The sequence below is a fragment of the Channa argus genome, chromosome 24 (genome assembly GCF_033026475.1).
Source record: "Channa argus isolate prfri chromosome 24, Channa argus male v1.0, whole genome shotgun sequence".
Lineage (NCBI taxonomy): Eukaryota > Metazoa > Chordata > Actinopteri > Anabantiformes > Channidae > Channa > Channa argus.
The window spans coordinates 7,685,061-7,710,566 of NC_090220.1; the positions used below are offsets into that span (position 1 = coordinate 7,685,061).

The 25,506-nt window shown below is 40.6% G+C and overlaps 1 protein-coding gene across 2 annotated transcripts; it reads right to left on the reverse strand.

Annotated features, from left to right (window-relative positions):
- Positions 1 to 1,563: 1,563 nt before the first annotated feature.
- Positions 1,564 to 24,954, reverse strand: nova1 (NOVA alternative splicing regulator 1). 2 transcript variants are annotated; one of them, XM_067494242.1, is made up of 4 exons: positions 24,330 to 24,954; positions 16,978 to 17,121; positions 9,912 to 10,078; positions 1,564 to 9,536 (listed from the first exon to the last, which is right to left on the reverse strand). In XM_067494242.1, exons 1-4 carry the CDS (start codon positions 24,502 to 24,504, stop codon positions 8,517 to 8,519), a joined length of 1,506 nt encoding a protein of 501 aa, XP_067350343.1. In that variant the 5' UTR covers positions 24,505 to 24,954; the 3' UTR covers positions 1,564 to 8,516. The 2 variants fall into 2 exon arrangements, with proteins under 2 accessions (XP_067350343.1, XP_067350344.1); XM_067494243.1 differs by lacking the exon at positions 24,330 to 24,954 and adding an exon at positions 19,714 to 20,360.
- Between the last annotated feature and the right edge of the window lie 552 nt (positions 24,955 to 25,506).

The following is a 25,506-nucleotide window of genomic DNA, read 5'->3' on the forward strand; positions in this document are numbered from 1 at the left end:
GAAATTCCTATTCCAAAGGCTCACTCAATGGGAAATGCTGGCCCAAATGTAACTGGATCATGGCAATGTTAGAATCTACTAAATAGGTTTCCATTAATTACTGCACGGGTATTCCCGGTCAACAGGGGATGAATACTGCTACCTTATAATCTCCTGACTTTTTCACAAGCAGGTCTGGTACAAGTCAAGCTACTGCACTAAGATGAATTGCCACACATTTCTGATAATTATCATTAGTGCTACTATGACATTTGTTGTTATGGTAAATGGTAAATGGTCTGCAGTTATGTAGTGCTTTTCTACCTATTGGCACTCAAAGCGCTTTACACTGCTTATTCACCCATTCGCACTCACAATCACACACACTTTGACATGTGACCGGAGGCGCCGGGGATCAAACCAACAACTGCGGGATTGGTGGACGACCACTCTACCTTCCTGCATCACAGTCGCCCCTGTTGTTATGCTTCAACATCTAAGGGTTAGCGTGAAACCCGGCTCAGACATGAGCGTCCCCCCTAACTTTACATTTAGGACTAATAGGTGAAAATACTAAGTCCAACTCCTTGGTTTATGAGAAAATACCTGAAAAACCGATGTTCACTGAGGTCAAGTCTGAGCTTTGCTTTTTGTGTTTAGCAGCAGTGAGCTAATGTTTGCCCCATAGCCTAAAGCAAAATAGTGAAGTAGTTCACATTGTGAATATGTAGCTTTAAGATGACAGGCAAAGATATAATCAAAATCACTGTTTATTGCTAATTAGCTCATTAAAAGGTTTTCTGGCAGCCATGTTGGCATGCTGACATATTAACCTCAAAGCCCCACTAGAATGGTTATAGACTGTTATTTTATTTTTGTTTTGGCTTAATTTACATAACTTAATATGAGCCCTGCGCATATACATGCAGGTGTTTTCATGTTACCTAATAAGATGTCGGTAGACAGTTTCCAGGTAGTTTGGTTAGATTTGCAAAGGTAACGCAACAACTTTAATAGTCTAATTAGTTAGGTCAGGTAACCCACTCAAGCAGGAATAATTGGAAACACCTGTGTGGGTGTGCTAAGCACATAAGCATAAAATTTGTGGAATGCCTGTAAAGCCTGTAAAATTCCACAATTTTTCATTGTTGCTGCAAACTAATCACAGAGAAGACAAACATTAGATGCTTGACTAAATCAAACAAATGTAGATTTGCTCTAACCAAAGTCAATACTGCTCTGAAGCAAAAAAAAAAAAGCTTTTCAAGCTGTATGAGGTACTAAATGTAGTATTTATGAAAAAACAACTATCAAATAAATCCATGTAAACCGGCTATGAAATGTGTGTTACTGTATTATGACTACACTAGTGGCCAGATATTTCTGATTGTGTGAGCACTGTGTTCATGTAAACATAGCAATTGTTCCCATTTAATATGTGCTCAGACTCACCACTCCATCACTGTTATTATATTCACAACATGTGTTGGCTGCAATTTTACAAACACTCGACCTTTCACCTAGGTATGACGGGGTGTTGGGGGTAGAGGGACGAGGTGGAGAATAAAAGCAACAGAAGACAAGTGATGTTAAAATGAACATTTATAATGACTCTTTGTTGCCGTCGCAAAAATAATCTTTAAAAAACAATTCAATTATTAACACTGAAATGCTGACTTCACTGGTAGTCCACGAGTCATAAAACACAACTCACTGAATTTCTTTTACAAACACAGTACTACAGTTACATTAAATAGTCATTACCGTTAAATCTATTAATGAATAATGTTCAAATTAACTAATAATAAAAAACAATGACACTTTTAAAATCCTCTCATTCCCTCACCATAGTAGCTGTTGTCTTTTTTTTTTTTTTAATCAACAGTGTATCATTTAGAAAATATACTGCTTCTGAGATGTTTCTCTGACAAAAGCAGAAAACAGACTGGCAGCATAACAATAATGGAACATGAGCTCAAATGTCGTACAATTAGGGTGATGTTTTTCAAGGGGAGTGGAAATGGGACGTAACCATTCCCATGATCTAACATTTATTTATGTAGGCTGGCTGCCTTTTGGCTCAGTGTGGAATTATTTGGCACTCTTGCTGACAAATATTTGCCATAAAAAGCTTTCACACTTTTTTTTCCCTAAAATGGCACATGAAGGCATTTTTCTCTAATTTCGGAAGAAATTCAGAGCACTCTTTCATTTTTAAGGACACATAAATGCTGTCTAAGAAAGCCCTTTGAGTAGTTAACACTGTGGACTTTCACAGATTCTCCTCATCAGAAAAGATAGAACCACTGTCATCAATGGCAAAGAGAAATGTACCCAATCAACAAAACATCACTTTGCTTAAGTTGGAATATATGGTCTTATGCTGTCAGTCCATTTTTTTTCTGAGATGGAAAGAACAGAGGTTAAACGAAGTCAAACCAAACCCTGAAAGAAAAATCCACAATGATGTGAAAATGTTTGCAAGGTACTGGCATGCTGTCTTCAGTTTACACTTAAGCAAGCGTTCAACCCTGCAGAATTGTCCAGATAACCACAAAACAGTCTCACAGAGTTTAACAAGTAGAAGTGGTTTAAAATCCAACACATATATGAGTTCTCGGGGATGGAGGTCAACTAAGTTCATGGGAGGTTCACAGGGTCAAAGACCAAAAGGAAAAGCAAACAAATAAAATAAAAATGGCCTCATGTGTGGTTGGCAAGACTCCTGTATTTTCTCAGACAAAGGGGCTTGGAAATACCTCAATCTGGTTAAAGGGTGGACAGAGTAGCAGGTGCTCAGTGTGATGAAACACAAATTGTGAATCGTGTGCAGGCTGAGAGAGTGAGATTCAGGTAGAAGAGGTTTTAAGAGAGGAGCGAGCAGCCTTACCCAGTTTGGAGCGATTAAAATCAGTCCTAGCCTTCTCGTGAAAGGGCTCCGTGGGGGTGGATGAATGTCCAGTTTGGAGTGAAAATAAAACACAAACATGACAACTTTTGGAATGATACTGTGGTTCGTTTGGCATTCAGATGCAAAGCAGTAAATGCAACAGGGGTTTATAACATCAAATAACGAGACATTCATGTTACTAGGCTTTTCACAGTCTGATAGGGTTCCCCTAGGATTTTCATTAGGTCGAGGGGGCAGAGGCAATCCTCATTTTGCTGGTGCCAATTATGTCTGTTGCATCCTTCAGTACCTTCACCCCAGTCCTTGCAAATTTCCTGGAGAAACCAGTTTCAAATTTGGAATTTAAAGCAAGGGATGATGCAAAAAGGAACAACAAAGAACATATCCCTCCTGGTTGGTTAAAAACACAGCACTCTGTGATCGACACAAATCTCTGCTCAAGGGAATGTGAAGGATAAGCCTTCGAGTGGGGAAACAAGTGCTACTTTTCTGTTTTGTCTGAGACTCCAGCCCTTTTCCATCATTCATGAGACCCAATAGGATCAGGGAATAAATAAATAAAAATTAACATCAGAGCAACAGCAAGGAAAAAAAAGGCATCAAAACAAAACATTGAAAGCCAACATGGTTTGCGTCATTTCACACCCAATATGACCCACTGATCAGTAAAGTGCATTTATGCAACACCAAACAAACAAGATAATGTTGACAGCGAATCGGAAGTTGTGTTAAAACATATCTGGTTCATGACTATGGCCATGTGAGGCCTACCTGACTATAGCTGAAATCTGTTATTGACATAGATATTAACTCTACATGTATCTGACATTCTTGCCCTGAATTTACTTTAAAGACAGATAACATTCGACAGAAATATTAAAAATAAAAAAGATGATATGGGTACATTCATAGATTAGATCTGGCCTTTCAAGCTGTTACATACAGTAAAAATAAAACTGCGAACATAATGGGACAGGTTATAATGAGGTTGAACCTGTTTGTAAAAGAAATGCATGCCTGATATTCCTTTTTCCATAAAAAGAAAAAAAACACAAGGAGCCAATGCACTGAAAAACATTTTCACGTTTGCTTGTTTCACATGTTTATACTCCTCACTGTACGTAAGAATTGAAATATCTTCTCTGGTAATGTAGATAGATGATTAATGAGAATTTGATCTGAGATGTATGTGTCTGTCTGTGTGTGTGTGTCTTTTTTTCGGGCCAACATGACAATAATGATCTCCCTCCCAACTCACAACATAAAAAAAATAAAAATAAAAATCTTAACATGAGGTGAGAAAACTTAAGTGCTTTACATCTGACTGCATGCAGTGTTATGTCATTGAATGTTGCGAGACACGTCGCAAATTTTTGTAAATTTTTTTTATCCTCCATAATTTACTTTGATACCATGCAATAGAAGACGTGCAAAAAGATAACACCTAACTCCACAAACACATTTTTGATTGTTAATGGCTATGTTATGAATGCTTATAACATGTTATGCTTAGTCCATGCTGGCCTATAGAGACATTTGTGAGAAAACAGCAGTACTTAAGCCACAGGTCAAACAAACACACAAGGGATGCATGGAGTGTAAAACAATGTGGATCCATAAAAATCACAATCTTTAACTCTTACTCTATGTACCTATGGGATAAAACAATGCACAAAAAGTTCTTTGTCCTTTGTTTTCTTAAGTAATGTATTTGATTATCTTTTCTTAACTTAAAAGACAGTGTTTGATTGGCACTTGATCAGCACTTCTAAACAAGTTATTGATATCTAACATTTGATCGCACATCTACAATTTCAGAAGCTGCAGAGGTCTAGTTTGGCACAGGTTGTACTATGGAGTCTATTATTACTTTTACTATCTTACCAATACTGTATAGTGTTCTATACACCCCGTTTTATGCTCCAGCCTTTCAGAGCATGTTTCTAATCAACAGACCAGACATCTTTTCAACTAAAATATTTTGTATAGTTTACTTATCAAATAGCAGCATTTTCATAATTTACAAAAAGTACATGTAAACCTATTCATTCAAAATCGTAGTAATTTCAAAGGTTCATACAACAGACATAAAACACAAAACAGGACAACATGCTACTATATTGCTTCCAATATTCTTTACATTTTCTTACTGTCAAACTAAATCATCAATGACAGAAATATGGACACCACCGGTCGATGATGAGTCATCATAACACAAACAAATTGCGAAGCTAATCTTAATCAGGCTTAGTTGGCACTCTCATCATCCACACAAATATAACATAGTTCACATTGTATCGACAACGCTGGACTGCATTTGGACTACAAACTAGAATAGCTACAATAAAGTACATATAGATCATATGACATGACATATTGTATTCCACAGAAATGAATTCTAGTCATTTTCAGATAAGAGGATATGCATAAAGGATGTCATTGTTTCGGCTTGAGGTCACAAACAGGTTCCCACCTTACTCTTGCTATCGTATGCGTTCTGTCCTTATTATGCTTTGTTCAGAGGCTGAAATTTGAGCTCAGTTTGTCCAGCCAACATATGGATCTTTATTCAACCAAGGTTTGCCTTCTTATGGAAAAAAACAACGCTTTCTCTTCCCGTAAAAGGCCATAGTTCATGGTGTAAACCTTTCTAAATCCTACTTGTTCTTCTTATAGAGGGAGTTGGATATTTTTTAGCTAACATTGCTGGTCGTGGGTGTCACAGTTTTGGAGGCAGGTGTTTTCTGTGCATTTTAGCCTTGTGAACTCTACAGCCTAGGAAAATATTTTCATACCCTTATAGTGCCTATAGACCTATAGTGCATAACTCCCACTAGCAGCACACCTGACACACCGCCCATGAGAAGACAAGACAGGAGGAAGGAGAAAGAGGGGGAGAGCACAGTGTAGGAAGTAGCACAGACAGGGGTATTAGGACACAGGAGGAATTGTCAGAACGGTGAGAAACAGCAACATGCAGGGGAATAAAATGTTGAGAGAAAGAGGAAAGTCAATGAGGGGCAGCGAGAAATAGTATTTGGCACAATGTATTGATCAGAGAGCTTTGGAGGAGAGCTCTCTGCAGTCAAGCAGTCCAGTTGCATTGATAAAACATCCCCTTGTTTTGTGCTTGTATCTTATTATTATTATTATTATTATTCATATATTATATGCTAAAATCTTGGGCAGTAATAAGTTATCTTATGCTATGACTACACTAGTGGCCAGATTGTAGTTATGGATGACTGTGATGCCTTCCAGACACATAGTCAAAGGAAAAAAAGGTTCATTGTTACGTTTGCCAAGTATAATGTTCAGACACAGAGTTGATTCAACTTTCAAACATGAATTATGAAAATGAAAACAGAAAAGGCTATTCCTTCAAGTTTTCAAAACAAACAAAACAGCACCAACCCTCACAGCTGTGTCTTCAGAAAGCTGATCATAGAGCTAGGGTTGATGGGGACAATTGAAAGATGTCTTTAGAGCAGGGACATAATAGGACGGGAGAATACGGTGCAGGAGAAAAAAAGTGGTGAGAATAATTTGTGGTTCGCTGATGGGAGAACGTCCGCTAATTTAAGTGCAGTGCATTGGTACTGGTAAACAGAAACATCACAAGACGCTGGAGTATAAATGCTCTTGTGGAGATAATATCCCTTCTGTCAGTATTAGTAGGTTTTGTGTATGTGACATAGATGTGCACATTAAAATATACTCACATCCCAAGCAGGGACAGACACACTTTACATTGTGTTCTTAATGTCTCACAGTGCAGTCTTCAGAGACCCAGTGTATTCAGGATGAACACCATGGATAGCAGCACAGAAGGAAGCCAAGGTAATCTTCGAGTGCTTTTAGACAATTAGCCTCCCTGCATTAGACAAACAATTGCCCATAAAAGACAATGATGCCAAAACATTTTGTTATGTTTTATTACGTGCTTCACTCGAAGTTAGTGAGCGTTAACGTGTTTTGGGAACAGTAAAAGGCTGCCTGGATGAACTGCAGAATATTTTTTGTTGTTGTTTTTTTTTTGTCTTGATGCAAATTTGGAAGGAGGGTTCACAGAAAAAGTGAGCCCAAACCTTCTTTTCAAGTGTCAGTCTACTTCCCTTTCATTAGTGTACGTCTCTTAAATATTTGGTACCCTTAATGTAAAGGCAAAAGTTTCTTTGTTCACAGATACTGGTTCATAGAGCTTTTCTTATCAAAATGCTTTTGTAGTGCTTTGTTCCCTTTGCGAACTGAACTGGTTAGACACTGCTTCAAGGTAGTCTGAGGCTACTGTTTAATTCTTGGAAGTGACTAAGGCAATAATAATAATAATGTCAGGTAAAATCTAGTGTATGGCCAATTTTTGAAAAAGAAAAAAGACATTGGGAATGAAGATGGATTTAACATATTAAGACTGGATTTGCTTTTATCATGAAATTCTGAAATCAACCCTTTTGTCTTTGGGTAAGAGGCTGAGTCAGATCCAATGGGCTACTAATGCCTGGACGACACATCTGCATTTTTAAATCAAGAGGTTAGTCGCCAGAGAGATTCTGATTTCATGGTAAAGGAGATATAAACCTAATCCTATAGCACCAAGAAAGGGTTAAAAAAAACATATTTCTGTGTGTTTGTAACTGTGACTGAATATGCAAATACGTTTCAGTGTTTGTGCATTTGTGGGAGCATTATCTATGTGTGTTCATGTAAAATATATTTATACATTCCTGTGTGTCTCCTCTGTCCTCTCACATTGATTATTTAACCCCTGAACTATCCTTGCAGACAGCAATACTGAAGTTCAGACTGGGTTTGAGTTATACATTTCGTTCACTGCAACAAATATTTGATCCCTGTAAAAAAAAAAAAAAATAGCAATAGGCTAATATTGTTTTTACATTCAGATCAACCTGCATTCACAGGTTTAAATAATCTATTTGTGTTTGAATGAGACCATGTCAATAAATAAAGGATGAAAATATAAAATACCCAAATTTTGAAACTTCAATTATGATATGAGCCAGAATTCAACATATGTCAAAATAGATACTATTCCTATAAAGAAATTATACTCAGATAGCTTCCTCATAGACTGAGATGACCTCAGGTGCTTGTCATAAAACCTCTCCACTGATAACAATGCTGTCTGCATTGTACAGAAAGAGCAAGGTTTGTAAAACAGCTCTGTCAGCTGACTGGAACTTCATCTGGCATACTCAACTCGCCGGGAGCTGAGGTTTGCTATTGAAATTAAAACCAACAAAATTAAACAAAAATAATAAAGGAAATTAAAACAGCTATGAGGTTTTGGAGGAGGGTGAAACCCTGAGGCATCACCCTTGAATCTGCAGCTTGGCAGTGGACCAGTTCAGCTTACTCTGATCACCATCGTCAAAAGGACTCGACACAAACTTTTAAAAAACATCAGGACGTCAGTCCTAAAAACACATTCACATATCACACACACTTATCTTGGTTGTCTCCCCCACCTCCTCCTTTGTGATTCTCTCATTTGATACTGAAATATTGAACAGATATTTGGACATTTCTTTTTTCTATTCATCATGACCCTCTCGATTCCCTTCTATCTCTGTCTTCATCCTTTCCTTCTTTCCTCTTCTTTTTCCTTTTAGCCCACTTTTTGTGGGTTGGTCGCACGCACGCCCTGCTCGTAAGTGATCCGCTGGCTGATCAGATACTGTGCTGCTTGCGTAGCGGCTGGCGACCCTGTTATGGTAACTTTACGGTTCCGAGTACCAGGAATGAACTCTCCCTTTTTGGAGATCTGGATGCGGGCTCCTGTTAGCTCTTGGTACTCTACAAGCGTTTTCCCTCCTTTCCCCAAAATGGCACCAACCAGATTCTCAGGAACAGCAATCTCAACTACGTCCTTCGCCCCATCCGCCAGCTTCTCTGTTGCCAACAGGGAGGAGGCCATCAGTGGGGATGAAGCATTTAGGTAACCATTGGAAGCCCCTGTAGCAGCTGCTAGAGAACCCAAGGAGAACCCACCAAGGCCTGTGGCGGGGTGGCCAGCACTGCTTGAGGCATCACTGGCATAGGAGGCCAGCAGGTTAGCTGCAGCAGCAGCAGCTGGGTTAGCACTAGCTGCTACTGCAGCAAGGACCCCAGAAGCAGCAGCAGGGTTGAGGCCCAGGCCGAGGGTGTTAGTGTTGTAGCCATAGCTGGCCAGTGTGTTGAGAGCTGAGGTGATTGCCAGCAGATCATTGCCAGAGAAGCTGGACATGGCAGCAGGGAAGGCGCCCATTCCTGTCAAGCCAGCCTGACCTAGAAGGCTAGAGGCGGTTGCAGCAGCCGCAGCCGCGTTGGGCAGCACCTCTGCTGTATTAGCGTAGGGAGAGCCGGTGGGGTTGGAGTTGGCCACTGGGCCTGAGACATTAGAATAGCTGATGTTGAGGCAGCTGCTGCTCTGAGGGTCCTCCTGGATTTTCTGCACTATGATTTCCACAGCCTTGCGGTTCTGTTCTGGCTCCCCACTGATGGTTACTACTCGCTCCTGCAGGTTGATGCCCTCTGGCTTCTGGGAGAGCTGCACCCAAGCCCCTGACTGCTCCATCACTGCTTTGACTGTGGCTCCACCTTTGCCGATGATTAGCCCAGCGGTGCTATTGGGCACAATCAATTTGGCCTGCAGAGAAATAGAAAGATTGAAGTAGCAATAAACTCTAAGTAGACACAGATTCAAATTTAACTGCTTTAATGGTCAACAGAAAGAAGGATAGATCTCACTGACTTAGAGCACTATACCAGCCCCCACTTTACTCAGCAATTTGTTAATCCTAGGGGTTTAGGCTGCAGCTGCCACACAGCTCTGTCTAGCTATGAAAGACTGTAGGTAAAAATAACCACATACCCTCACATTTTCCTGACCTGCCAAACTGTGGGTCATGGCCCAGAAAACAAGTAAGACTGGCAACTCACAAACAAGGTGTCCTGGAAGTGAACTGTTCCTTCACATAGTGTCCATACTCCCTTGTGACCTATCGACTCTGCAGTCTCTCACCTGTTTGACACGGTCGGGATTAACAGTGGTCTGTGGCTGCAGTATGCTGACTGGTTCAGGTTTCTGGGCACTCTGGGGCATCTCACGGACTTTCTCCGCAATGAAGTTATGGACACCATTGAGAGCTTCGACTGTACCCTGTATCAGACAGACACGTTCTGTTGTTCCTGTAATGAAAGGGGATGAAAAGGACAAACCAGTCATCGGTTACTCTAATGTACTCTGAGTGCGTACTTGGCGAGCACATTTGAGGGATTTGCAAGGGGGTGGAACAACATCTACATTTATTTTGAGATGTCTTGGCAGTGAAAAATGTTTCTTGACATTCTACAAAGAGACCCAATTACTTAGTTATTTCTTGCTTCTTTCGTTTACACAATTAACAGAGAAACTGCTGAAAGGAAGAACCGTGCTTGGTTAGAGAACTGCAGGGGGGAGGAATTCTCCTCAATGATGTAACTCTTTCAGTCCTGTAATACTGAGCCTGTCCTTGCCTTGCAGACCTAATAGACTAAACACTTGTTTCTCCTCTACGCTTTTTTCTACACCCACATTTGACCGGCCCAACCAGCATTCCGTTGCCATGGCAAAGAGGTTGAGCCGTAGAAACAGGTGATGCAACAGTGAGTCCTTTATACTTGCTTGCAAGATTTTTAAAACACTCTCCCTTTTGTATCCACCTTTAAGCCTTGCTCTCTTTACCATTTTCTATCTTTTGGCTGCAGATGAAATTGTATGTCTCTTCTTATCTTACTTAGCATGAGTCTAAATAAGGTAGATACAGTAATTAGTGAGAGGACTGTGCCACATCTTCCCCGTTGATTAGGAAAAAACTGTAATAGGAAAGACCCGTTGATAAGGTGATCTTGTGCCTGAGCAGTGCTGCTCTACTTTACATTTTCATGTTTATTTCGGTTGAATCTCAAACACATCTGTGTCCTCTGGATGTTTATAAGTACCCAGAAAACACTTACACAAATTTTAGTGAATTAGTCAAAGGCATTTCGAATTGGCTTTATGCCATACACACGTCTAAAAATAGATTTAAATTGTCAATAGGTCAGTTCAAGTGTATCAAGAAAAGCAGTAGAAAACTATAATTGGATAAAGTGTGGGGAATGTTGTCTCCCCTGCAACTGACCTCATTTCCTTAATTTCACCCTATTCAAACTTATGCAACCAAAATAAATCAAACTACAAATCCTACTGAAAGACAAACAAACAGGCTATAAATGAAATCTCTTAGGAGCTTCAGGGAGAAGCACAGTTGGTGCCTCTTGGTGTTATTGTACTGCACCTGCCTGTCATTCCTGAAGTGACAAACTGATAGACAGGAGCCTATGAGTACACTGTTTTGTGGATTTCAATGTCAGCAGAAACTTTCCCTCCTAGAACATTATCACCAACATTTCACAAGGATGAATACAATTGGTTATGTTTTTCATATTCACGCAGCTTACAGGGCAATGGCAGGAGCTGGCAAAATTAAAAATGTCCAAAAGCCATCATCTGTTTTTTGAAAACAAACCAGATGACACAAACATTGAACACAAATATGAAATGAGAAAGTTAGGATCAATATGTAAAGAGATGTACACAAAACAATTTCAACTTAGTCAGAATAATTTGAATTCAGTTAGTGTAATCTCCTTGCTTGGCCTACTCAGATGCTACAAATAATAAACTAGGTCATCTTGAGTGATGCAACATGTCCTCAGAAGACATACCGCCCTGCATAATTACTGCTTTTTATTCACTTTGTAATGTTCATCACTGGAGCAAAAGGTTCATCTAGGTTTTTTTTTTTACTATAATCTAAAGTTAAGCATGTCTGCAGTCCAGCTCACTAGGACGGCCTGTCTTAAGCTTAGACCATTTGCTGTAATGTTTGACTCCAGCTTTTGTGAGTGAGAAGACACCACAAAGAGGATGTGAAACTATGAATTTTAGATTTTTCCTCTCCGCCCATTTCACTTTCTGAACTGCTTGCATCAGATTTTTTACGCCTGTCTCTATTTGAGGGGGGGTTAATTTCATAATGAAAGCCCCGGGCTTTAAATTGCAATAAGAGTTAGCTCGTCGTTTCATCGGCAGGAGGTGAGAGAAATGTGTCAGTGCCCCAGAGGACACATCTGAGCCTTCAGCTTTCCTCAAGAGGCCAATGACTCTCAAGTCTTCTTCCTTCTTGGTCCGGAAGTAAGAACTTAGTAAGACCTGTCTACATGCATTTTTGTGATTAGACTATTCAGAATGTTAACCACGCATAAAGTATCACCCATAATTATTGTCATCATAAGCAGATTTTTAGAGTAATTATTCACACTACAAATTGAGCTGGAGTGTTTTTGTTGGTATTCCCAAAGCATCATATCATGCCGTTACCATATGGCATGCTGCTTCAAAATGTAAACACCAATTTAAAAATGTGGGGATCTGCTAGTGTGCCATTTATTTCCACTAATTCAGAGATAGTCTCGTGGAAATCATTTATCACCATACCCTGAACAGTTCCAAACATAAACAATTACTGTAAGTGTATATGAAGACAGACAGAAAACATACATTGTTTATTGAAGAATTTTCCTGTTATTCAGCACAAAGAAAAAGGTTATTTATCTCTTTCATGTACCTGCTTCTCAAAGGTGTAAGACCTTAACTTGTAAATGACAGAAACCAGATCCTGTGGAGTACTAGATAGCATCATTTAGTAATTGAAAGTGCAGTAATGTGGGATGTGACTTCCGTGTCGCATTAAAAGATACCAAGGATTTTTCTATTAGAAGTAATACTGACAAAGTGCGTCCTTTCAGGATAGGTATCTGACCGGGGACTAATGACTATGGCTGTTAAAAGCTAAAAATATGTTTTAATTTTAGTTAGTAAGGATACTAGGCTGGTGACAGTCAACAAATTTTCTCGACAATACCAACAGCATACAGTATTACTCAGTTGCCTGTGGCTGACAGCCCCAAGCTAACTTGTTTCAACGGAAGAGCCATCTCTATAAAAAGGGACACACTATTAAAAAAGCTCCCTAATTACCCAGTACTTTTTAGCAAACATTACTCCCACTGGATGAAATACTGTATTTGCTTGGGACTATTTTCAGCTGTGGATTAATACACATGTGCCTTTGGGAGTATTTACAGCAGCAGGATGGTGTACGCAGGAGTCAAAATAAATTACAAAGTCGGACGTGCCCACATCCATGGTCAAAAAATAACATGCTAGCCAGTGCAATGATGTAGCTCAATAATAGTTCATTTTGTTAACAGCTAGAAAAATGGTTAGAATTATGAGAATTCTCTTTTATGGATGGGATGCAGAAGGACACATGTTTGAATCCCACACCACCAGATGTGGCCCACTGTGGCGACCCCTGAAGGGTCAAAAGTCATGGATCATTCATTCACAACAAGTTGCAGCAGTTGTTTAGGTATTGTGTTAGAATGATGGCTTGCTTCTCTTTCTTTCTAACAGATCGTTACCACCCTGAAGCAAAAAAATACACTTTAATATACTGTTGTTTTTTGTAGCATTTGTTTTTTTTATTATTATGCCTAATTTCTAGTGCCATAGATCTCAGTTGTCCAAAAACTTTTAAAAGCACATCATTCAGACTCTATTGTGATGATGAAGAGCATTTTGGTCAACAGTACAATAAGTAATCCAGACATTAAAGTGGGAATTTTAGTGTGTATTTGGGGATTCTTAAAAACACAACTGATTTTGACAGTTATCTTTATCGACCACTTGCCAGAATTATCTTAGTTAAATCAACACCTCCCTAAAAGTATTTGAACAAAAACTGAATACCAGCTTCATTAAAAATGAATTTACTCCCAAACTGGTGTAGTACACTGCATTAGTTTTAGCATGATGTACAGTACTAAACTGGCAACTGTGAGTGTTTTAGAATAGTACAATGTAACAACTATACATCATCACCAGAAATAGCTGTTGCACAAGAATGAATTAGAGAGAAATGAAAGTCTCCAGTCCCCACTCATGACATTATCCTAAACATAAGTGACATTGTCCTAGCTCAACATGGGAGCAGCAGTGAGTGAGTGAGTTTTTGCCTTTTTTTTGCTGATTTTTGAAAGAAATACTCTGAGTCAGCTTGGACTGGAATGGAATCAGTGGTGTTTTCCAGTATGAGGTCACATGTTGTGATTGATAGTTTAACGACCAGGTAATAGGAAACATATTGTCAGTGTTTCTATGACATCACAACAACCTCATCTATGTTTGCTGTACAAAGTAACTCAATATGTGATTTGGCAGAAGACCAGCTGCACAAAGCAAAGTATTTGAAGCTTTGTTTCTAAGTTTATATTCAAATCGTGAACTCCTAGGTGTGAGTAGGTGTGTGTATGTGGTGAATGCACAATACGAGTGGGTAAATGCATATCATGCTACATTTATGGGGGTTCAAGTATAATTCACTCATGGAAGAGTTCAGATAGGGTCATGCCAAATACTAAAAAGTCTGGAGGAGGCTAGCATGCAAAACAGCTTTTAGGAGAAGTATCATGTAATGTCACTGAGAGAAACAGTGATCAGGGAGGAGGAAAGAGGAAACTTGGCGAGCGTTGGAGCAGCCTGAGTACAGCTGGGAGAAGGGTCATATCCACAGAGAGAGATTGAAACAGGCTATTTCTGGGCCTGCCCCCTGTCCCCTCGCTTGCATACAACCGTGCAACATCCACGCCCTTCACTATCTCCAATCATCCATCTCAGTCCACTACAACAGAGCCGGACTGTACAGTCCCGTTTAAGAATTTTGAATTCACAGTCACATGTCTTACACTGATGGATGGGAGACGGTAGGTCGGTGCGAATCTCAGGCAGAGGCACCAAAGAGGGAATTGCAGAAGAAAATGGCTGCATCGGTTGTTGTCCCTGATTTCTCTAGTGTGCGACTGTGCTATAGCCCAAGTGTGCTCAGGTTGCCGCAGTATAAGAGATGAGGGCTTGAACTGTGTGTAATGGTATTAGCATGCTATGTTAGCCCAGATCACACCTGATTCAATGTTGAAGTTCTTTCCAAAATATTTTATTACTATCTAAATCTTGCTATTACAAACTCCACTAAGTTGATTGTACTGAAACATTTTTAAGGTTTAATCTCCACAGACTTCTCAGAAAGTGACACTCTCAGCCATTGTGCAGGGCACAGTAGCAGTTTCATTTTACGTGTGTGGGCCAGAACAACCACCCAATCAAATGCTTGCCAGCACCCTCTCCCTGAACTCCTCACTCATCACGATAATGAGTAGGGGGATGGGCAGAGCAGGTGGTGGCCTATGAACACATCCACAATCCAAAGAGAGAAATAAAGATACATATTACTTGTTTCATTTGATCCTATGCCAGTGAAGTGGCCATAATTCATTCTCTCAAACATAACTGGCTTTGTGTGGAGAGTCTTGAGCCGTGCCTTCTAAACATGCATCCTTTGATCAAGGCTAAAGGAAACATAGTGGACAGGAAAAGTACAGGGGAAAATGTTTGCTAGCACATCGTTCTTTTCCTCTTCCCATGTGCTTAGTTATTCTCTGCCACAGTCATTGCAATATATTCACAGTCATTGCAACGCCCAACAGAACAGGCCAAATTTAAATCATCATGTGTATGCTTCCTGTTTCCTGCACAATATTTAGTTTTCTACGGAAAAATAATCTCTTTTTAAGGTGATGCTACACAGGTTATGGGACTCATACAAAAATCGAAACAGCCATTATGATGGAAAATTGAGTTTTGCGGAACAAGCTTTCTCAGTTTTTCCTGTTTATTTAGGTAATTACTTAGGGCAATCAGAACTGTCTGTGAACCCTATAATTTAAAAAAATCCTTAGTACTTTTAACATGCGTATTGTGCTACTCATTTCAGGTCATGCACAGCGTTTTTCAATTTCCCATCTAAACAGCTTATAATAATATGTTCTACATATATTTACAGTAAAAGGTATACTACTACATCGGGTTTGTTTGCTTGCATCAGTTATCACAGAGAACATCTGGACCTAATAAGCAGCGAGACACTCAGCACCTGTTATTTTTTCAGCAGGTTGAAGCCTCCTCTGAGGCATGAAGGACAAACACCCAGACTCCTCTACAACTCAGTTGTTTGTGTTTAGAGGATAAGATGGTTCAGCTTTGACCTCCATGTTAGAGCGGCAAGCTGGCGGTACGAGCATCCTTCTCCTTTTGGCATTTTTGACTGAACCTCTTCGGCACAGTTAATGCTTTCAGCATATGCTACACATCCTCTGCATTGCCAAATTTGCACTCCTTTTTGGTAGGAATAAAATGGCATCACTGCGCAATTCTTTCCAGAAAAGTGACACAGTCCTCCTGTTCTAATGAAATGGACCCTGAACGCTTAAAATACAAACAAACCTTGCAAGAAATGATGTGACCAGCTAACCAAGCGAATACATTGGAACTGAAATTGCCTGCAGCTTTGAATGCAGCATCTGACAGCAACTACATGCAACTCAACTACACGCATGTTTAGTCCCTTAAGGACATAAGAATAATCAGTGTTTACGATCAGTGTGTGATTAAAATGGAGTGCACTGGCCACTTCATTAGGTACACCTGTGCAATCTAATGCAATTTAATAAAGCAGCTCTGCCATGCATTCTACTTTTACTAGGTTAGAACTTTTTGTTGATTTTATAGTTTTTTAAGATAAAACTCTCAGAAAGGTGAAAATTCTACTTTGCTTATTATTGAGGTCATAGTGGGTGGTAGAGTCAAACTGGAGTGTCTTGGATTAAGAGGGGGTTCAAATGGCCATGGCGACTCTATTTGGACAAAACATTAGAACCACTTCTTAATTTGACTCCACCATCCACCATGGCCTCATTAATAAACTCACAGTAGATTTATCACCTTTCTGACAGTTTGAACATAGAAACTGAAAGTTTATTACCTTGTAAAAGACCTGCACTAATGGATCAAATTGGATTGTGTGGCCACTAGGTGTGTGTATATACATATATATATATATAGCCTTTATTCGTATGGATTTTAATTACTGAGTACCTAGTCTTACCTGGGTAGAAGTCTTTGGATTTGGACAGCTTAATGGTGGCACCCGTCTCTTTCTGCAGTTGTACGATGGTCTGGCCACCCTTGCCAATTATAGAGCCGGCTGCATAGCTGGGGATCAGCACCTTCAGGAAGTACTCACCCTCCTCTGGGGGAAAGACAAATAAAGTGGAAAACGATCTCATCTTATAAAGTAGATCTACACATATACACCACACTGGTAATACCAGTCCCCCCCAACCCTGAACATGCAAAATCTCACAGTCTTGACATCAAGTATAAAGGGGAAATGCAACAATGTAACCATGCATCTGTTTTCCTCTGGTAAAAGGAAAGTAGTTCTTTGTATCTTTCAGTGCACGTTTTACTGGAAATTGGTGACATCTTCTATGTCCTGTCCCAGATTTCCTGTGGAGTAAATGATGACCTCCTTTCCAGTTAGCAGAGGTCTAATTTTAACTGTTTTCAAGGAGTTTTTAGCAACCTCTGACTAAATACAAAGCCAATTCAAGTGTTACTAATCATGCTACTGTACAAACATGAATAAAAGGAATGTGAAAGTGTGAAATGTATCCTGTATATTTTGAAAAACAAAGTTGCACACAGAGACCTAAATGCAAACACACAAAGTCATCGCAGTGACTTGAATGCCATGCAGTTTGTGAATGCCAATACAGGGCGATCTGTCGTAATTAACAGACGTGAGAAGAGCATATGGGAACCAATCCCACAGATTTGTTTGAAGAGTATCCTGCCAAGATGGTCTAAAGCGCCTCCATTTTGGAAGGGGCTTCAGTGGCTTACAGTGGGTTGTAGCAGTCAGTGACTGACAGCATGTCAATTTCAAGAATCTGTAGTCAAACATGTTGCTCACTTTTAGATACCAAACTTTTTTTCCGTTCAGTGTTAATTAAGAATTAATCAGCAGCAAAGTGGGTGAAGTATCGGTCCAAAAAAACCCTGATCACATTGAGTGCACTAATCTAGCAAAGCAATCAACCACATGTTGAGCTTGGACCTGAATATAATCAAAGAACCTGCCAACAAGACATAAAAAAAATATATTTATAAGTGTGGAGCAGGTGGAGTTTCTCCAGTGAATTCAAAATATTGTATTGATGACCTCATAGTAAACACTTTGTACAGGTGCGTACTTCTACTAAAGCAGTGATACAAACAATCCTCTCTGCGTGCTGATTTCGATGTAATGACGTCATGTTCAGTCCTTTTCAGCTGCCTCTAGGGTGACGTCACTGGAGCAGGCAGAGATTGTCAATATCTGTATGGTGAGATTTCAAATATGTTTTCAAATGTACTATGATTCGTTTTCAAAAGCAGATGCCAAAGCCACAGAGTCTGTCACCACGTCGCTGCAATCTATGCTTTGTGGAGGGTATCAAATACGGGGACTTGACTGGCACGACTGGGAATAAACACGGGTGGACAGAGGTGGACCGCGTTGCACTGAGACCAACCTGTTGCCTGAGTAATGCACTCATTAGATTCAGATGTGAACGAACATGGCACTGTGACATTAAGGAATTTCACAGTCAACATGTTAGCCCCTCTCCTTATTGCATTAATATGCCCCTCGTGTTCCATTCAGACACAGGCTTGTTTTCACCCACAACCAAAGGCTCTGACAAACATACACACAATGGCATGATTATTAACGCAATTTCACTTTTGATTTACATTAATTAGCTGTAGTTGCAGAGACCATCCCAAATCCCACAAGGTATTATAACCCACATTTACGTGAAACATTTACGCCAACATTAAATGCCTGTAGATATGTCAGGTGTTGCTTTATATGTTGCTTTATATTATATTTATTAAAACATCATAGCAAAAGGGGGAAGACGTAAACCTTTACATAGAAATCGCATAACCAGCTCCAATCTACTTTGGGCATTGTCTCCTCTTTGGATTGCCATTCTATATTGCAGTCAGCTCTCTGCTTTTCTCCCAGCGAATAACAATAAAATGACCTTGGTGAAAACATAAAGATCATGCATGACTGACACACTTCCCATAAAGCTTTTGAGCCCCCACTCCTATTACAAGACACCTGATATTGTAGCTGCAGGGAGAATTTAATTTGAATGATGCTCATTGCAGTCTCTGAACATCCAAAGACCTGTTGTTGATAGACAAGCCCAAACCCACTGCGTAACTTTCTGCTCATCTTCAACTGGAGTAAACCCAGCAGGGCAGGAAGCCACAAAGATTTCCTCCATCGCCCTCGCAGCCACGTTTGCTGTCATTACTCAATAATTAATTCTGTCCTAGTGTCTGAGATCACAGTAACAGGTTTTAATGGCGTCATGTGGTAGAGTAAACATGGCAATCTGTTGCTGCAATCCGCCAGGGAACGGGAGCAGTGGGGCATATTGGGAAGCTGAACCAGTGGAGTGTTAGTTCAAACCCCTGCTTCCAATACTGGGAGGGTGGCTTGGAGGAGAGACGCGGACACTGAGCCAAATGTGTTTAGTTAAGTCACTCAAGGGGGGTGGGTCAGGAGGAAATGCCTTGTGACCGTCCTCCCTCCTTCTCACTACCCCTCCAAGTACCCATTCTGCATTTCAATGGACTAACCTGCTGCTGACAGGCAGCAAGGACGTTAGAACAAAAATGAGTGATAATGGACAGGATGGGCTTTAGGTGAATGAAAGTGCACGCAGTCTACGCAGATAATGAATAAATTCAACAAGTTAAACAAAAAGAGTTTGAGGCTTACCCATTCTGAGATCTGCTGCTTCTCACGTCCTCTGTCAGATGGCCATCAATGCCGGGGCACAATCTCTAAAGGGGATCTTAACATTAGCCTAGGCATAGGTGCAATGGTAGTGTTGAGGAATGCGGCCAGTCAACCTTTTTCATCGAGGTCTAATTCATCAGTGGGTGCAGAAAAAGAGATTTCACCGCAGCATCCGAGCCATGTCTGCAGCTGGCCAGAGCCTCAATTGTCTGAGAAAATGCTAATGCAGGCTCTCAGTGTTTTCAGTGAAAGACGGCACGCATTGTTCAAGCCTGCATTGGTTTGAAGGGGGGGGTCTTCCCTGCCGCATCACCCTTTTCACTGCTCTCATCCATATTCATCGAGTAGCCTGTCCGTCTGCAGCAGCACGCAGGACTGACACCTCGCTCGGCCAATGGGTAGCCTCCTCCCTTCAGCACGTCATGTCCCCGCCTCCTGATGCCGGTCCCAAAAAATTTAATTTTCTGCCCTACTCCGCCTCTTTTGACGCAGCACTATAAAGTATGGCAGTCCATTCACTCACTTTTTTTAGTAGAAAGTGACAAAGGTGAAGTGGCTGAGGAAGCGGACTTCAGCGGTAAATAGAGAAGCATGTAGAGTGACCTTCAACAGTGTCTAAAGTGGTGTATGGATAAAATAAGCAGATGATGAAGGAGGTGGAGGAGGAGTGATCGGAGACAGCGTGCCTTACGCCACCCACCCTCTATTCCTCGTTTCCCCCACCCCCAATCCCTTAGACGGCCATGTTTGAGAGGGCGGAGGGGCTCATCAACCATTGCAAATGGCAGTGCCGCAGAATGGTGGAGGGGGGTGATGAAGCCAATCACTACGCCTATAAATCTTAACACCGAGAGGTATCTTAAGTGACTGAATGTGTGTAAAAACTGCAACGTGTCTGTGTGTTTAAATGTCTGTGTATTGACACGGGGGGTCCAGCTTCATTTAATAGTTCTTTCCAGGGAACCTGTAAAAAAACGAACTCTTTTTTTTCCTGACTGCTGATTACTTTCATCCACAAATAAAACCCTAACACCGTGGCCCATTTGGTTTTGGAGCGAATGCCTTCCAGAAAATTCTACCAGTCTCATTCACTGAGAGATGCTCTAGTATATAGACACAGCCTCCCTGTAGACTCCACTCCCTCTCACGGTCTATCTATCTCTCCTTTTCTCTACGCTTTGCTCTGTCTTCATTTCTATCGCTCCCTCTCATTCTCTCTTTCACTGCCACCTGGCAAATTCACAGTCCGCTCACGTCACATCACTCTGCAAGGGCACCTGTGTCCTTCCCACCAAAAATTAAAAAAATAAAATAAAATAAAAATACAGCTCACATTCCTGTGCCAACCTTTCCATTAGCAACATTACGAGATCATACCTAATCCCTTGGCCACATAACCTTTTGGAGGCACATGCTTGCCAGCAACATGGGCTCACAGTGTGGGTAATTAGAAAGAGAAATGAATGGGAGACGTTCATTCTGAAGAGAGAGGGCAATGCTGATAAAAAAGAGGAGTAATTTCCCCTATTCAGTGTCCACAGCTCTTAATGCACAATGAGGGGCTCGGCTTTGTGAGAGCTCGAGCTCTCTTCTCTTTGTTGTAACTGCCAGTCATGTTAATGATGAGTTCAGTAGGAATAACGTGATCAATATCAGCTGTAGTTAAAGGGTTGGTGATTACAGGGGCGGTTAGGGATTATCAGCCTGTCTACCCCTAGTCCCAGACAGGCTGTGGGTTTGCCATGTTCCACTTACTGTGTGTACTGTAGATCACATGAATTGGGAGGCGATGCTCAAACACATTACAGAGCACAAGGTGATAACATGTTTGGAGCACCTGATTTTTGTAGGAGTCACCACAAACAGTATAAATTTGAATGAAGCATTGAGCCTCTGTTCTGGAGCCCAGCCAGTAGGACTATGGTCAAAAGTAGCCTCAAAGATCTACCCTTTAATATACTTATCACGATGACCAGTAGGTGGGTGAGCTACTGCCTGTGCTGACAGTTTTGAGAGAAAGCCAGGCTAGTGTGTTCAATTGAAATATTGGTTATATTAGAATATATTCATTGAAATAAATTTGGTAATTTTAAATATTGATATTGGGCCTGTAGGTTTCCACTGCATGTCACGATTGGGCTTGTATTGATGTTGCTTGACTCAGCTGGACAGATTAAGGGATGCATTATGTCTATATGAGAAAAACACATTTCCAGAACTTCTAAAACCAGTTTACTAAGCCCATATTATTATGTAGTGTCACTGCTTCACTGAGATTTTATGGGGAAATAAGCAGGCAGATGTTTTGCCCCTTTTTGACCCTTTCAGGTCAGCATTAAATGACTATGCACACACTAAGTTTCTTATAAGTATGTGTGTGTTAAAATCAAGGCCTTACAAAACTAGTTATTCATCAGTGGATCCTGACCGTTTTTCTATTGTTTTCCTTCATTAAGTGATTAAGTTTTCTATATAGATACAATCTTGGCACCTGGGATTAAAGTTTGCATTTAATATAATTTTTTTTATCGCCACATTCTTAATTACATTGCTCTTGATTTAAAAGTCGGTAAGTCAGAAAGAGACGCCTTAAATGAAGATGGAGTCAAGCTGTTAAAATTGAGTGCATTGCTATTATCAAAATGACAGCGGTAAACTGATGGAACCCTCAGTATATTTTTAGTGGCAACTTAGAGGCTATTTCACAGCATCTAGCCATTCAATACCTTCTTGATATCCAATGGCAAGATAGTGGTGAAGATTATGCTCCAACTGAATGATGAAAACTCTTCTAGAAGCAAGAACACTATATGACTTCTCTATTCTACAGTGCTAATGGAGGACATAAGGGGGCTGATTCTGCTCTAAAATACTGTCTGGTGGCACAAAGATCATTATGTGTCTTGCTGAAATAACAATTCTAAGGTGCTGCAAAATTGCACTCATGCTGTTAGAAACAGGTTATAATGCTGTTACCACTGACTGTTACCACTGAATGGCGGAGAAAAAGACAGACACATCTCAGTAACATATGGTGAAGAAACTGCCTATTCTCTGTGGGCATCTAATTAACATTAAGTTCTTAAATAAGTGGTCCCTATGAGCTGGGCAGACCATAACAACCACAAGCTGAAATAAGATGTTTAGTAACTGGCAATCCGAATCAGACGTCATCCTCACTGCAACACCCCGACATCTTACTGGTGACTAATAAAGCAAGTGTGCACACACCTTCTTGTTAATTTTTTAAAAATTGAACACCACCATTCCTCTTCCACAGAAATAAACCATGATCGTGTTGCAAAAATGGTGCTGCAATCTTTCTGTGGTCATTTCCTATCACCAAGTAGTTCTCACTATTCTCTAATAATGTGTTTTTATGGAACCAGCCACTTTTCCCTGAAATTGTCCTAATTTGACAACAGCTACACCACCCAGCTGTGCCTGAGCACCTACATGTTTTTAATTAGCATTCTAGCATTTCAGAATTGTAAATTTGGCATCATACAGTATGCTGAGAGTGAAGTCTTTCGCACAGCAAAATGCCAAACAGATGCTGAGATTTGTCTCAGCATCTAAATGTTGTGCAATAGCACAACATTTAAGTAAATAGGGTTTGGTAGGAATCTAGGCTGCTAATGGTGATGTGGCCTACAAAATGTACAGGCTTGAACCATTTTTAGCTGTTGGTGCTACTGCTTAGCTGTATTTAAAAAGCAATTTAACAATTCTAAATCTGCATTATTCACACTATAAGACATGTCTGGTGAACATCAGCAATCTACTATTTCTTCAATCCTCAATCAGTTCCCTTTTAGTCCATTGTCAATCGTGTATTAACTGTTCGTGTATTAAACCCATTACAGGTTTATAAAGTATTACATACAGTATATATTATATTACATACAGTATTTATACAGATCTGTACAAGTGAGTGATTAGTAAACTATAGGATGCAGGATTCCCAGAGGGTCCAGGTACATGATTGACATCAGCACTCACAGGATGTTAACCCGTGCTGTTCTTTCTCCTGTTACAAGTCAGCGCCTCTTTGCAAAGTGTTTCTCAGAAAAAAAAGCTGATTTATCTTTGGTATCTGCATAAGAAAGCATTAGGGAATCCCTATCAGATAGGGCAAACACATCACTGATAAACTGAGTGTTGTTCTGACGCTTCGTCTTTGTAATATTTCATCCTCTACGCACAAAGGATTCTCCTTTTTATGAAAAGCTTCAGCATACGTCCAGATGTGGACCAGAGAGGTGAACGGGTTCGAATTCAAAGTTGACCCGAGCTGAGGAGGCCATTCACTCACCCTGCTGGGATATGCAGCGTATGAAGTCACAGCCAGAAACACAGCCAGTGTTTTGAAGTGTCAGGCGCACAGGTGCTGCATGTTACAGCCTAATGTGCGGCCCAAATCTGCTTCAATGCTTCATTGTGTGTGTGTGTGTGTGTGTGTGTGTGTGTGTGTGTGTGTACAGCGGTGTGATAGCATTACTGAGCCTGTGCATGCACAGACTTGTATAACAGACATGACTTCATGCGGGGGAAAAACGGTGCAAAAGCTGGTTTTAGTTCTGTATCTGTCTTACCTCCAGTGTTGGTGCGCTTGGTACAGCCGGCCTCCTCCGCCGGAGTTTCCAACGGTCGTTTGCGGGAGTCCTGGTTATCAGCCTCCATGTGTGGCTGCTGCAGGCTGTGAAGGTTAGGATTTGAGTATATCCCGTTATGGTCCATGGCTGCTCCGCCACCACCGGCCATCATCATCCTTTACCCCTGGAGCTGTAGATAAATTTGCGCTATTCCCCCTCACACACAGCGCCTTTACCACCACATAGCCCGATAACGCGCACCGTGATATGAACGGCAAGTTTTGGGGGGCTCCAAGCAGTCGCAAGAGGATCAAAATGACAGAGAACACAGGGATCAGGGTCTCCTCTTTCCGCAGCAGCGTCGCTCTCAGAGCTAAATATAAAATCCAATTGAGGGAAATGCGCTCATTTCTTGCGTGGCTCCAGCAGCGTGTTCGTTATTGTTGACGCGCAAAAACAACCCCGCGCCTCAACATGAAGCTGCACAGCGGAGTGAGAACAGATCAGCTATGAAAGCAAGTGCAACAGCTTCTCGAAGGCAGTACGCTGACAAAAAAAGAGCTTTCTTAATTCATCTTCACGCCATTTGTCTGTTAGGTCCCGTGTGAGAGAAGTGCAGCTGTTGTTATTGTTGCATTTTTAGTGCAAGAGGGAAGAAATATAGTTTGAGAGGACTACAGTGCCACTGACCGGCCAAAAGACGAGGCCAGTACAGCAAAGACCCGTCTTTATTGTAAAATAAAGCAACTGTACTCCCCTCTTCATTTCTCTATCAAAGTAAAATTTGTTTGTTTACTTCAATGTCTGACTTAGTTTTGTTGGTTTCGTTTTTGTAGTTATATTTTTCTTCCGAATCTCAAAATAGAGCAGTTCAGGTAAAACGATAAGAGCACAGGAGAGTGGCCTTTAAGATTGTGTAAAAGTAGCACTGCAATATCTGTTGAGTCTATTCTGGCCTCATGTTTAGCCCTAAAATCTATTATTTAATTTTTATAACAAATGAAATAAGAAATACAGTTTTGAAACAACTGATTAAGTATCTGGTTGTTCAATCAACACAAACCAATTGTCAGCTGTTTGGACAATCCTTTAGTCTTAAAATGCCAAAAATGCAGTGGCTCTAGTTTTTCAAATCATGTGTTTTTCAGATTTTCTTTGTTGTTTATGTATGTAAATA